At 39.3% G+C, this 15,858-nt stretch overlaps 1 protein-coding gene across 1 annotated transcript in view; it reads left to right on the top strand.

The window, feature by feature from the left end:
• Positions 1 to 250: 250 nt before the first annotated feature.
• smad6b (SMAD family member 6b) overlaps positions 251 to 15,858 on the top strand; it is a 31,728-nt gene continuing 16,120 nt past the window's right edge. Inside the window, exons 1-3 of the mRNA XM_047385297.1 lie at positions 251 to 1,726; positions 6,733 to 6,789; positions 8,648 to 8,725. Of these exons, the coding sequence (XP_047241253.1) occupies positions 925 to 1,726; positions 6,733 to 6,789; positions 8,648 to 8,725 (937 nt within the window). The 5' untranslated portion in view covers positions 251 to 924. The remainder of the gene's footprint in view (positions 1,727 to 6,732; positions 6,790 to 8,647; positions 8,726 to 15,858) is intronic.

The following is a 15,858-nucleotide window of genomic DNA, read 5'->3' as shown; positions in this document are numbered from 1 at the left end:
CTCGAACTTAAAAAATGAGAGGTGAGTGTTTCGCCTTTAAGAGTTAAGAAACTTGAAACCTTGTTTGCGCAACAATCAGTGCAGCTCATAGCCGCCAAAGTGTCTAGACTAGCACATGATGGTAGTCAGCCAATGGCTCCACCGCTCTCCTCGGGGGCCCCGTGTGTGTGTGTGTGTGTGTGTGTGTGTGTGTTTGAGTGAGGAAGACGGGGGGAGGTGGGGGGAAAAAGAAAAAGAGCGAGAAACAGAGAAAGAAAAGGATCCGAGCTGCAGTTTGGTTTAGATCTGAGCAGAGACGCAGGAGACCTGTTCAGCGGCGGATCGAGTCTCTTCGCGTTTAGTTTGAACTCGCATGGATGTTTTCTTTCAAATTATTATTATTATTATTGTTTTGCTGGAAATCGGCGAGAAAGAGCATCTTAAGAAGACGGCGAGGATTGTGGACTTTTGGTGCATTTTCCTGGGATTTTAATCGCAGGGGATACCTCACACTCTACATGCCGGTGTAGAAAGTCGATCCGAGCTGTTAAAAGTGTTTCGGGCTGTGACTTTATACCGTCTCTGGTTAAAGGGTACGGGCTTAGATTATGTTACAGACCATGTTATGATGTTTTATTCGTACCTATCAAACACATAAACACTCCATTGCGCAGAGAACCGCCACAGTTATTTGTTACTTACTGTAAAATCAGCTAAATGCATGCATTTTAAACGGAATGCTGCAGTGCATTTGTTGCATGGTTTTCTTACTCTAGATGCAACAAAATAGCCGTCAGTCTAATGTTGCGGTTTTGCCACCAATGCTCTCCAGTTGGCTGTGCATGCGACTGCACGGCATTTCAGTGTCATTGATGTTTTGCAAAGACAGGAGTAGTATATCCGTTCAAGAATAAAGCCTCCCCTTCTAAATATTCAAGTTATCGTATGTTCAGGACGAAACGCTCAGGTCTTGTGCGGCGACTCTGGAGAAGCCGTTTGATCCCAGATAAAGAAGGGGAGGATGGAAATGGCAGAAATAGTGAGGGCTGTTGGGACGATCTTTTTGGCAACAACCCAGAGAAAATTCCCAAAACGGAGTTCAGCCCGATGACCCTCAGCGGGTCATTTTTCGGGGACATAGGGAGCGTGCGCGCCGTGGAGAGCGGCGGCGGAGAAGGTGGAGAGCTCGGCGGCTTGGGGGTCACGTCGGACCAAGATGCGGGCGCGGTGTCCGTCCCGGAGCAAGGGAGCCCTCGCTCAGTGCAGGACTGCGAGTGCAGGACGGTGACGTGCTGCTTGTTTAAAGAGCGGGACCACACCGAGGCGGCTCAGGGCACCAGGGATCCGGGGTCGTGCCACTTCATGCTGAGGAGCCTCGGCCCTGGAGACGACAGCAGCTCTCCTGAGGCTCAGGAGGCGATGCCGCGCACCGTGTTGGAACAGGAGCTGAAGACGGCCACGTACTCCCTGCTGAAACGGCTAAAGGAAAAGGCGCTGGATACCTTGCTGGAGGCGGTGGAGTCCAGAGGAGGGATGCCCAGCGACTGTGTTATGATTTCCAGGACCGAGCTCATTCTGGGCGGACATGTGGCATCCCCGCAGCTGCTTGTGTGCAAAGTGTACCGATGGGCTGACTTACAGCACACGGCCCAGCTCAAACCGCTCTGTGAGTGCAAGAGCTTCGGGGCACAGGACAGTCCAACAGTATGCTGCAACCCCTATCACTACAGCCGGCTCTGTGGGCCAGGTAAGGACCTCTTACCGCTCCAACCTGCTTGTCTTAAGGTGCTATTCCTTTTCACTGCTTCTTATTAACTCTGCTCAGGAAACACAAAGTAAGACCTAAGTGAACTAGAGCCGACCCAAGGCAAAGCGAAACAAGCGGGGCCTCAAAAATATTCTCACTAAGCAAACACTAAATTTAGCTTTGGGTCAATTCGCCCATTTGGCAGTTCATAACCCTATTTCATTCCCAAGCATTGCAGTTTCACACCTGTACCCTAACCATTTCATATCCATGTACTTAAACCATTGCACATGAGTTTTTTTCATTGAAGTTGACTATTTTTTTGACTTATGGGGACAGATCACAAAATGCTCAAATATCACAACATTTAACTGAGTTGTATACTATATCTATAGTATGAATGAGTGTGCGCATGGTTGTTTGTGTGTTGCCCTGCGATGAACTGCATGGCGACCTGTCCAGGGTGTACCCCGCCTCTCGCCCGTAGACTGCTGGAGATAGGCACCAGCTTCCCCGCGACCCACTATGGAATAAGCGGTAGAAAATGACTGACTGACTAACTATGGTGTTGATCCTTTTTTGTGCCCATTGATTCTTATAAGATATGGCAGAAATACCAAGTCACCCCTCCCCATTCCATACCGTTGAAGATTTAGTCACTTTGTACCTGACTTTGTCATGTATGAAATGGTGTATTGCAGGGCGTTTCATGCTGACAGTAGTTCCGGGTCACAGAGCTTCTTACTAAATCTTGTTTTATTTATAAAACCCTATCTAAAAATGTACACTCTATTCCTACTTGTTTTGGTTCTGGTCTCCTGCTTTGGAATCAGAACCATACATTTTTATAAAATATGACAAATTATGAACCCTGATTAAACCAAAATTACTATAACTGAGCTCCCTCTGTTAGATATTGGAATTGTAGTCTGTCCTGCTCCGCCCCACCGAGTTGCTGTCTCAGCATGACTTTCTCTGTCTAAGCTATTATACTGTGCACTCAATCCATGTTATAGGCTGTTATTTAAGGTAGAAAAAGTTCTTGACTTTACCTGTGTGTTGATCGAGTCGGCTAATAAGGACTTCTGTCTAGTTGATAACACTCGTTTGAATTTGCATCAAGGAAGCCTTCGTTACTTTTATAATTGTACATAATCTAGGTAGAAAGCAGAAACAGGGACAGAGATACTGATAGGACTTGAATAGTGTATAAACACCGCAAGAATGCTGCAACTGGCTAACTATTAGCTGTTGATGACACCAAATTGGCATTTGCTTCAAAGTGTCTTATAAATGCTAAACCAAAGGGCTACATCAGTTTTCCTAATGAATCTTGACAAGTTTCATAATACAAAACACCAAATACTCAATAAAATGGGTGATTCTTAGTTTTTGGAAAAACACTGTTAAAATCTCGTCCTGTTCTCATGACCTCAATATGGGGCATATGGTGTGTTGGCTTGTGAGCTGAATGTATATCATTAAACCCATAGGTTTAACATTCTTATAAATGTCCTCCGGTAGTTTCTGAACTGCTCATTTATTTAGCAATACAAAGATAATTCTTCATAGCGTAGCAGTTACATGTCCATGTTAACATATTCATAATTGTATTGCTTCCAGTTATATATTTTCTGCTGCAGTATACCTGTTTGCAAATATATCTCAACTAATAATTCCCTGGTTTTTATGATTTCTCGTAAGCATAATCAGTTAAACCTGGATCCGTCTTCCCAACTTCACAAGTTGGGTGTTAAAATGCTGATAGTGGTGGTTAGTGGTCGATGGTGGGCATTTACAGGAATTGATCCCCCAAATCAAATTCTGCTTGAGACCGTATTAAAACTTGAACAACACAACTGTGAGGAGATTAGTCAATTTCTTGCCTTTAGATATTCTCTCAGATCTATCAACTTTTGCAGTCAGTCCGTTGGTTTGGCCCACTTCCATGCACAGAGAAAAAAAGCAGGAAAAGGTTTGTTGGATTAAATAGCTTTTAATTACCAACATTATCTATCCTGTAACATGAATAGTTTTATTCTGTCTTCTAACAAGAAATTGTGTTGTTATCAAACTGATCTGAGACAGTTTGTTTGTCTCCAAAGATGTAATTTATTTCTATTTATAGAAAGAAATATAAATAATATAGAAGAATATGTATTGTATCTGTCTGATTTATTAAAGACTTAGATACAATAATTGTATACAAGAGAACTACAACTTTTATAGGATATTTTGTTAAATTTGCTTTTGTGCTGTCTTTAAAGCCCCGTTATGGGATAAGTTTTTAATTTACAGTTGAATACAAATCTGATTAAGGTTAGGGACATGTGTTTTGATGCATAAATATAATCTTGTAATTCCTTCATTTTCTGTTGGATTTAAAACTGCTATCTCTATCAAATTACACAGAGAAGCACATTTTTGTCCTCACAGTTGGAATCTTCAAGGCAAAGCTCAGAGAAAACTACAGATCAGCAAAATGTTTTTTATCTTTATAAAAATGTAATCTGTAGGATGTATTTATTATTATTATTTTGATTTTGATGCAAAGACAAAGTTCTATTTCAGATTCAGATCTTTATTCATGCCCCAAAGGGCAATTCTACAGCGAGTCACAAAAAAAATGTAAAAATAAAGCAACATTTTTACCTAGAGGACATGGCACTCACACTTGCAGCAACTGCAACCAGCAGGGGTTAAAAAGCAAATGATTATATAGTAGCTTTCAAGTACTTATCACACAGAATATTATACCTTATTGCCAAACTTATCTTTGTAGAGTAACACAAGTATAATAAGCTGAAATGAACCGGTTATTTAGTCCGACTATCTGCTCTTTTAGAGCCTGTAGTCAGCTGAGTAACAGAAATGCTAATTGTAGCTGGCCATCTGTACTTTTAAACAGGATTACCTTCATAAAAGTGATTATAGTGGCAGACAACAGTGACAGCAACAGGTGTAGAAGGAGCAGCACTGCATTACTTTATGATCCATATAGTTGGCTAAAGCACTTTCCCTGGCATCTCATCAGAATGACTTTAAACTGTAAGACCTTTCAACTTTGGTATATCTTAATACCTGTAACCAGCTCATGCATATTAGTGAGCCTGAATAAGTCTGAGGCTTTAGTGTTGATGGTTTTGAGCTATATTTTTGAAAGTGAATTGCATGTGTTTTGCTGTTTAGCCCCACCCGCAGATTTGGACCTGCTGCCCGACAGGTCACTTTCAGTTGGTGTTTGTGTGTGTGTGTTGTGACCTCTCCATGGCAGAGCCTCTCTGACCTATATTAAACAGATTAAATTTTGGCAGGGGCGGGTGTGTGATTTGGAAAACCTTAAACGCTGGGGCACTCAACCCCAGTGACCCAATGACAAGGCCTGGTATCGTGTGTAGAGATGCGAGGGTCAGTATTTCTGTCTCCTCACTGGCACATAGGTTGGATTTTCCATAACATCCATGTTTACTAGAGCCAGCTGGCTATGACAAGCACTTTCAAAGTCACAGGGCCAACAGCATAAAAATTTGCATAAAGGCAATGTTGAGAAACTGATGTAGCCTTTTTGCTCCTGTCCTCACAAATTCTATTTATTGGAATTAAGATGTTCATACCTTAAATATCTGCTGATAGACTATAAATAAAAAGTTATTTTTTGATTAATCTGGTTATGTAGATGTCAAACCATTCCGTGTGAGCTTCCTTCCCAGTAAAAGATCGAAGATGAATTGGAAGCAGAGGCACATACCCCATATTGGGACCAAAGCTCGTAGTAGACATAGCTCACATGCGCTCATGCATGGCCCAATAGAACTGGTATTTCTTTCACGCTATTCAAGAGGAGACGCTTTGAATCCAGGCTTTATTCACTGCATTTGACATTGTTTGTAAAAAGGGGGAAGACAGAATGAGAGTGGTACCAGATGCCATTCAATTAGAGGATACATTTTTGATTTAATAATAGTTTCATCATTTGTGAAACATGCCTAAAATAGTTTGAACTGCAGTTAATTCTGCATTTACATTATGCCAGAACAAACTAGTTCTTAAGACTTTTATGTAAGCTGTAGGTATTAAAAGAAATGTAATGTCAGACGGGGAGCTTATTTAACTTCAAGTGGGCAGAAGGTTTTTCTCTTTTAATTCCCCAGGCATTATACTTTTGGAATGAGATCAGTTTCAAGTTGCACTTTAAAAGCCCCTTTTGTCCTGAGGAGGTCCCCTCATGCTATTTAGGTGAAGGAGTGGTGATAATATACAGTTTGCATACTGTTGGCGCCAGACTGACTAGCTGTGTATCTGAGTGACTGAGTTCAGATCCTGGCAATTACTGCCGCCACTCTTAAAGGACCCACTGCTATTATGCTTTCCTCCTTCCCATTTTCCCTGTAGGCGAGGTCACAGCATGCTCACAAAGTTTTCTTCCTTTGTGCTCTGCCTCTTGTGCAAGCCGGTCTCTTCATTTAAAAAAAATTTTTTTTTGCTTTTATTACATACAAGCAGGCTCTATGGGCGGAGTGGCATTAAAAAGCAGAGATATGCCCATGTTTAATAAACTGCTAACGTAGGTTATGGCCAAACAGTGGTCTGCATCAATTAAATAATACACTATTAAACAACGGCAACTAAAGTTTTCTGTTGAGTTTATTTGTATTTTAAGTACCTTGTGAAATAAAAGATTTATTTTTATATTGTGCCGTTGTAGTCTGCTGCTCTGAATTTGAAACACTGGCTTAGAAGCCCTTGTTGTGGCTTGGATTCAGTTGTGCATTTGTGGCCTTTTTTTGCTCTTGTGGAAGAGAAACAGAACTAATTTAATAGTATTTGGTTATTTTCATCAAAGATTTCATCTTCCTTAAACAATGTTATACTACATGGTTTGTTTATTCTCAGAAAAGTTTTGTCTTACCTAACATAGTTTATTTCTTAAAACTATGTTTGATGAAACGCTTATCTGAAGCAGATACTTCTTATTAGCTTATTGATGTCACTATTTTGTGTTGCAGAGTCACCTCCACCCCCATATTCGAGGCTTTCTCCTAATGAAGAACACAAGCCACTGGGTAAGAAACAAATAGTCGGATGAACTTTTTAGCCACTGAACTTTTCAGTACTTTCTGTAAGACCTGAGGTATTCAGTCTTGTTTAGATTTTTCTCATAACATTAGTTCCTGTCATTTAAGACCTGTGAAGTAAAAAATCATTTATTAAAAACTTATAAAAAATTTATTACAAAAAGATTTGTGGAACCTATAAATTGAATTGCTTGTTTTTCCTGCTTTAATATTTACTCATATATTTATGCAGATCCAATACAGATTATATAGTGTTGGTCATAATTCACTGTCCTGCTCAGCATATGTTTGCACATTGCACATTCTGGACTGGTTTAATTGTTTTGGTTAATGTAAATTAAACTGACTTTTAAAAAAAGTGAGTTCATAATACTCACACAACACAACTGTCATTCATTATATATTTTAGATTCTTCATCGTTCTGTTTGTTAACCAATGGAAATCAAGAGCAAATAAATTGTTGTAATGTACATTTAGTCTTTAGGGAACTCAATAATCACTCTTGAAATTCTTTGTTGTTCATAAAAAGTTTAATTAGACTGATAGAGGTGGACATAAAGAGGAAATAAGGAGGGTTTCGCTTTTTTGTAAATATTCAGCATATCCAGCTCATGAAATAAGTCAATATACATTATTGGGATCACACGGGCAAGACAAAATTAGGGTTTTATTTATATTAGGGAAAACTAAAAATTCGATTTTCATAAACAGAGTAAAGGTTTGTGGTTTGTAAACTGTGTTGTTAACAAGCAGTGTCAATAGTTCATTTACTGCATCTTTTGTTTGTTTTAGTTCTAAGGTGTTTATAATACTAAAAATACTGAAAATCCTCCTTTTTTATTTTTACAAATAGAAAGTTTCATACATCTTAAACAGTGTTTCAAACAGTCCCTGATAAACATAGTAATTACCAGATTCAGGTTTTACCACTTCAAATATTTCAGATTTGTAACTAGTGGAGCAGAAGCACAATCCTGGTTCTTTATATACTTTGAAATTTGGCTTGTTTGTCACTGAAACTGTTTAGACCAATGATCCAGCAGCACATTTGTTGTAAAATGGAATAACACCAAAAACCATGTACAGAGCACATGCCAAAAAACAAAAACAACCTACCCCGAGGACACTGTGGTGTTTTTTGCAGGGACTGACAAATATAACAGCCATCATAAAAAAAGATGCGATAAAGACACAGTGTACTTCCCATTAACATAATGATTCCAGTAATATTTTCAAATTAATCAAAAGCAGGATTCTGGCCTGTTACATCTTTAAGAGAAAATATCAGTCCTGGACGCACATCACAATTAGAGCCTTTGATGGGATTGTTATAGCAAAATGGAAGGCCATGATAAGGATCAGGAGCAGAAATAAGATAAAAGTTGTCAGGTGCTTATGAGACTACAATGAATTTCTTTATTTTATTTAATGTCCAATTCATGCTTATCTTGTTAGACTTCAAAAAACCAGCACAGAAAAACTCAGACAAATATATTCTGATAAAAGCAATGTCTCTCAGGTTAAAGGGTTTTAAGCATTTTGTTTGCAAGTCAACATATTCTTTGGTGGAAATATGGAACCTGAATGCATACAAGAGCTAAAAACCTCAGTTCAGTTTAAGTGGCAGTCAGGATTTGGGGATTTGAGAGAATATCAACACTAAATGCCTGTCAATGACTATGCAAAGTTGTTGACTATGTGATGAAGTCTAATGTGGTGCTTTTGGACAAAAAAAACCCTACTGTTTTGGTATGAAATTTCCACAGGTTGAAATCATTTTTACTGAATATGGAAAAACTGTTACCTCAGTACACAGGGAGTTCATTTCTGGTTTATACCCTGCAGATCTCTCAGACTCCACATTGTCGTACACTGAAAGCGAGGCAGCCAGCTCGCCAAACATCACACCGGGGGAGTTTTCAGGTGGGTGTGTTCTCACAACTTTCATCGGCCTCCAAATAGGGACTCCCAAGAAATGTTTTGACCTAATAGTCGAGGTTAATGATTTTATGGAGGTTATCAACAAAGAAGTAGTTTTTCAAACAACATCATTTGAGAACTTTAAACAATGGAGAGAGGACATTTACAATGCCTTGAACCTAAAACCACTAACCTCAATGTACTTTATTGTGATTTTATGTAATAATGATCAAAGGGAAGGAGAAAGATTTTAAAAGTTTTCTACAAATTCAGAAGTGTTCCGAGCAACTGTATTCAGCTCCCTGATTCAATGATTATTTCACTGCCATAACCGATGCAAGCACATTTAGATATAGAAATATTTTCCCAGTCTTCTTTGCTAAATAGTTTAAACATCTATGAACATACATTTTCAAGTCTTATCAAGGCTCCCCAATAAGTTTTAGGCCTGGACTTTGACTGGGCCATTCTAACGACTGAATATGCGTTGATGTAACCTAGCGGTATGATGTCCTATGTTGATGTCCTAGTGGTATGTTTAGAGTTGTTTACCTGCTGGAAGGTAATCTACCCTAGTCTCGAGTCTTTTGCAGCCTCCAGACAGTTTTCCCTCTGAACAGAACTGTATTTAGCCTCATCCATCTTGCCATCAACTTTAACATGAGTTTCTGTACATGCTGAAGATAAGCATACCCACCGCATGATGCTTCCACTACCATGTTTCACCATGGCATTTTGTGTTCAGGATGATATGCAGTGTTTGTTTTTCAGCGTTACCTTTAGGTCTCATCTGACCAGAGCAGCACCTACCTTCCACATTTAACTGGGTTCCCTAAATGAATTGTTGTAAACTAAAAATTGGATTTTTAATGTATTTCTTTCAACAATGGGTTTCTTCCAGCTGCTCTTCCAGAAAGGCCAGATTTGTAGTGTGCAAAATCAAGATATTCTGCCACCTAAGCTTTAAATTTATGCAGCTCCTTCAAAGTTACCATGACCCTTTTGAGTGCTTCTATAATTGAAAGTCCTCCTTGCTTGGCCTGTTAGTTTAGAGGGGATGACATGGGCTTGTAGGTTTACAGTTGTGCCATACTCTGTATTTTCAGCTTATCGATATAACAGTGCTTCTAGAGGTGTTTAAAGGATGAAATATTGTTTTAAAACTGAGCTCTGCTTTAAACTAACAACACTTACAACATTACTCCTTACCTGTTGCCTGTGTTCCTTGGTTTTCTTTGTTTGTTCACTATTGTTCTCTAACAAATCTCTGAGATTATAGACTAAGATTTAAGTACACACAGGTGGACTCTAATTAGTAAATAGATTAATTTTAAAGGTAGTTGGTGGCTCTGGATTTTATTTAGAGGTATCAGAGTAAAGGCCACTGCATGCACTTGAACACAAAACTTATATATATATAAATATTTATATTTTTCCCCTTTGCAATTATACTCAAAATTATTATTTTTATTGGTTGATCACATCCCAGTTCCAATAAGATACATTGAAGCTTGCGGTTGCAACATAGCAAAATGTGAACAAGTTAAATGAGTCCCTTTGTAAGTCAATGTATTTTAAATGCACTGTATGGTTTTAAATAGTTACCTACAGTCTTTTATAGTTACACAGAGGACATTGAAGTAAATGTAGGTTCTCTCTGTGTCTTCTTGACTGTGGATAAGCATGTGTAAAGGTCTGTTAAAAATAGTGAGGCTTGTAAAATGTGCCCACTAGCAGTTATGTTGTTTGCAAAACAGCCTTGTTGGTTGTCAGTGTAGGTATGAGACTTATTCTTTGTTTTTTCCCTTGAACTACAATTTTCCTTTAAATCAGAGCTTTACCTTAGTAGTAAGTCAATGTGTGAGTAACAGTATGGTCACAGAGTTTGAACATTAGGTTTTGGTCTTCCTTATTGCTTGAAAATTGTTAACATAAATGCAGCAGAATGAGATAATGCCTATTAAAGTTCTTAAGTTTGCTGAAGTTTAATTTAGCATTTCGATTCTTTATGTGCATTGCAGTAGTTAAATGTTTAAGTTGTGCTTTATCACATTAGGGACCATTTAGAACAGTTGGAGCTTTAAAGAGAAAGGTTTCATTGTAAACTGTGGAGAGGTTCAAAGGGGCGTGTGCTCTGGCTTCAGTGCTGGCCTTCCTTCTTCTGTTTTTCTTACAGAAATATTTGAGTGGGATCAAACGGTAACTAGATCCAAAATTGCTCTGAAACAGACACACACACATAGTTTTCCATATGAATGTAGGCAGACTCACTTCCAGGCATTGCACTGTATAACCTGGCTGAGAGTGGGCAGAGGGGAGGGGGTTTGAAATGGAGGTGCTTCTGTAAATGTGACCACACCAAAAGAGAGGAGTGGAAACGCTCCGGCCCTACTGATTTAAAATGAAACACTCCCTTCTCCTGGTGTACAGCAAGCATGCCTTTCATTCACTCATTCATAAAAGGGTCATATCCAGCATGCACAGTATCATGCAAACAGGCAGTAAGAGTCCTTGTTTCGGAGCCAGCAAGGACCAGTGTTTCCTGTTAAAGGGTCTGCCACAGCTCAAGTGCCTGGACACTAAGACATTGACATGGCTACCTTGCAGAGATGTATTTAGTCAGCAAAACGCCCCCCCTCCTCTGCTGCACGCACAGGCTGTCACCACCTCAGCATGGCCCGGCGACACTCCCTGAGTCAACAAATGAGGGGCTTGTCAGAGCGCGCACCACAATTCCTCAGAGGCTCTGGTGAGGGAGGATCAAGACATGTAGGGCTTTGGTTTCTTCCAACTATATTGCTGTTTGCACAGGCATTGACACTCTCAGCTTCATGGAATTGCGAAAGGGTATGACCACTTTAATGTTGCATATGATATTCTTTCATTTAAGTATTAATAATCCTTAAATCTCTTCAAATTTGTCAAACTACATACCTTTTGGGATTGACATGTATATATGATAAACCAGTACAAGGTAGATCACAACTGGGAAGTGAAAGAAAAATTCATGGATTTCAGTTTTTTTTAAAACAGCATAACATCAGTCTTGGCACAGATTATCAATAAGATTTAGGTCTGGACTTTGACTGGCCCATACCTCTCCCTGTTGAGGAAACACTCCACAGTATGATGCTGCCACCACCATGCTTCATTGTGGGCATGGAGTGTTCAGGTTGATGTGCACAGTTAGTTTTCCAGCATATATTCAGTTTTGTATGTAGACAAAAAGGCCAGACATCATCTTCAGCATATTTTTACAGTACTCTGTGATGAACATGCTGCTGCCCAAAGATGACTCCATGAATCAAAGCTAACTACAGCATGCGTCTATGTGTAACCAGAGTTGTTTGGTATCCACACTCCACCAGTCATGCAGAAACATGTAAACCTCTTAAAAACCAACTCTTCTGGGCATTAGCAAGGTGGGGTGTATTCAAATAATCAATGTCTGTTGGTATCCCAGGGCTACAAAAATACCCAGCAGGCATTCTTCTGTATCACACAAAGGCAAAGAAGCAGATCGGAACTGGTTGGTGTTCTAGATAAGTTTGCTCTACCACTCTAAAGAGTATATTCAGTTGAAGTTGAATAGCAATTCTCTCAATAGGCTGCTTTGTAAAATGTGAAAGGCCATTAAATTATTACAGAGTGTGCTGAGACATTAAAGCCAATGGATATACTGGCATAGTTACTGTATTCGTCCCATGGTTCCCCATGAGTTTGTTACAGCATTATTGTTTTTTTGTAATATTCCTACTTCCATGTTCTGTAGACATTTTGACTATTTCCAGTTCTCATAGATGTTTGTATTATAATATTAGCACCATCAGGCTGCCTGATTAGCATATCATGTTGTCAGCTCCGTACCCTGGCTATAATAAACCCCAGTGTGTGAGGGAATGTGGTTTTCCTAGTCCTGCCCTCCTACTCTGCCTGCACAAAGCTGGGTCTTCGTTTTGTCTGCATCAAAATGATGCCCTTTGAAGCATGTCTCATTGCTTCCTGAATGACTGTCCGAAGGGAGGCTTATATACACATTGACATTTTGCCCCGTTGCATTGTCTCTGACGTAGGCGGCTCTTCAGGTTTGTCACTACTGCTCACCAGCTGTTGTGGTGAAAATAGGATGCCTCGGTAAGATGTTTCTGCACCGTTACAGTGACTTGTAAAAGTGCTGATACACCATGAACGTTTCTGCATTACACCATGTTGCATGCACACCTTAAATCACCAACTTAAATCAATTTTACTGGGATTTTATGTGGTAGATTAGCACAAAGTAAATGTGAATTTGAAGGAAAATGACAGATAGCTTTAATAATTTTTTTAAATCAATAAAACAGGCAACAGTGGCGATGGTGGTAGGTGTGCTTCCTGTAACCGGTGGGTTGCCGGTTACAGGGCACTAAATTAGATTGGAGGGATAGTATTTTTGAACATCAATTTTTAAGTCTTGCCACAGATTCTTAATTTGTTTTTAGGTCTGGACTTTGGGTGATTCTAACATGACTATGCTTTGATCTGAGCCATTGAAGTTCTGGCTGTATGTTTAGGGTCATTATTCTGCTGGAAAGTGAACCTGAAGTTGTCTGCTGCCTTTAACCCACAACCCCCCCCCCCCCCCCCCCCCCCCCCTCCTGTAATTATAGTATTTAAAATGCAGGCCAAATTGTTGAACGTTTGTGCCTACGTGGCTTGTGGCAAACTGCAAATGGGAATTTTAGCGCTTGCTTTCAAGCCTAACTTTCTTCTTGACACTCTCTCATAAAACCCAGATTAGTGGAGTACATTGTAGTCCTTTCAACATAAGCTCCCACATAACTTGTGGATCTCTGTCTTAGTCTTTACGTTATTGAATGATGGATTTAAAATTGCTTTGCATGATAGCCCCACCTGGCCACAACTTTATCCCTGACATGTTGGTCTGAATGTTGTTGGTTTCCTCTTTTGTTCTCTTGCTGAAATATACACTGTATTGCCAAAAGTGTTGGGTCAGACTAACAAATCAATGAATTCTGGTGTTACAATCACTTCCATGGCTCTGGGTGTATAACGTTTGGTGTGGAGAACCTTGACTGGCCTGCTCAGAGTCCTGACCTCAACCTTCTTGAACACCTTTGGGATGAATTTGAGCAGAAACTGCATATCTGGTTTTCTCATCTAACTAAGAACACACTCCTAAACCTTAGGGATAATGTTTACAGAATAGTTGAAGTTGCCGTTTCTGGCAATGGTGGGTCCATCACCAAATTGGACTTTATAGATTAAGAATAGTTGTCATCAAAGTTTATGTACATGTAGACAGACCAATACTTTTAGCAATACTGCGTATTTACTCATTATCTGATTTCTGAAGGCAATTAGTTGCAATGTATTTAATTTAGGTGTTTCAAAGTAAAGGGGCTAAATTGAGATCCACACAACATTTTTCAAAACTCAAATTTGTAAAAAGAAAAAACCACGATGAACAATTTTTTGTTGGTCGGTCACATACAATCCCGATAAAAGAGGTTTATGGTTGCAATGTCACAAAATGTGGGAATAATCAGAAGGACTAAAAGGTGTTTGTAAGGCATTGCATGATGCAAGGTTTTCAGAGTAAGTGACACAATGGCTACCTGATTACCACCATTTAAAGTAGTGTGCAAACGGTTTACCTGACCCCAGGATATAATGCACTGTGTGCAAAACATAATGGAAGTGAACCATTGAACAAGAAGGAAGACATGTCAGGCATTAAAAAAACTATGTATATCAAAAGAAAAGTAATTGAAATTCATGCTTTTTTAAATTGTGAAAAAGGCCTTTGGATTTTTTTTACTACCTGTTTATTACCTGAAAGATGCATCATCCTTCAGTTGATCTTCTATTGCATGCCATGTTTGCCACTGACACCTCTTTAAGAATCCCTTCTTTAAAGCTAAAACCCCTTTTTACATCTGTCAAATTGTAGTACTGTTGGTGTTTTTAATGAAAGTGGAATAATTTGTTTCTACTAGAGATTCGATGAGTTTTGGAGCTTTTTTACGCCTGGATAGGCCAGAGTTAATTGGGTTAATAAATAGCAACATTCCTCATAAATACATTGGTTGCAAAAAAATGACTGGACTGAAAATAAGGGAAAAAGCGGGCAAAATTCAAAGATAAACATTAAAAGACCTTCAGAAAGCCTGGAGAAAATAAAGAAATGACTCTGGACTTTTGCACAGTATGTGGTATGCGCTGTTTGTCTACAATGATCAAGTATTGCAGCTGTGTTCTTGTTCAGCCTAGGGACATTTGTAGGTTCTATCAAAGGTGTGAAGAAATGGACTCCATTAACTTGTTGTATAAAGTCACCAGAGATCATCCTAATTTACCTTGTGTCTTCTCTTTTTTGATCTACCGGATGTTATAGCAGAGAAGTGGAAAGATTTGGAAAGATTTAAAGTTTCTCGACGTGGGTAATAAAGGGCTGGGATTACCTGATTGCAAGAGCATAAGTAGGTAGAGCAGAATCTACCACTGGAATCATATGTCATCCTTACTCTGGTTGAAAAGGTGTCACTGCCTCACTGAGCATCCTTTCTGCAGAAAGTGCCTCTGTCAAGTCCACTCAGGTATTGACAGATTTTTCCATGCAGAACAAGGCAGTTGTGGGATTGATCGGAAGGACCTCTGATTAGTTAGAAAATGCCACATAGAAAATTGCATTGAGAATTTGCAGCGTGCATCACACAGAGCTTATGTAATCCTTTTGTTAATAAATCTGCAAGACAATTTGTCGTCCTCTGTGTCTTCATATGAATCAACATGCATATATTTTCACACTGGAGCTAAACAAATTAGGCTATGCCATCAATACTAATCACACTTGCCTGTCTGTGTCAGGAAGAGACTATCACTCCCCACCAAACCATTGCCTGTCTCTGTGTCAGAGACCGGTGGAAATATAGTGAATAATTAGGCAGTCCAGTCAAGCCTTGCAATGCTTCTTTTGATTAATGCAGATTAAAGCCAGTCCATCCTTGATGATCTGAGTGTGAAAACTGCTAATGTCTGACTATATATATTGGTTTATAATAGAATGAGTCTCAAAAATCTCCTTTCTGAAGGCCTGTGCCCCTTCCTCGCAGTACAGAACCCTGAATGATATA

The sequence above is a fragment of the Girardinichthys multiradiatus genome, chromosome 2 (genome assembly GCF_021462225.1).
Source record: "Girardinichthys multiradiatus isolate DD_20200921_A chromosome 2, DD_fGirMul_XY1, whole genome shotgun sequence".
NCBI lineage: Eukaryota > Metazoa > Chordata > Actinopteri > Cyprinodontiformes > Goodeidae > Girardinichthys > Girardinichthys multiradiatus.
This window is presented reverse-complemented; position numbering and strand designations above follow the sequence as displayed.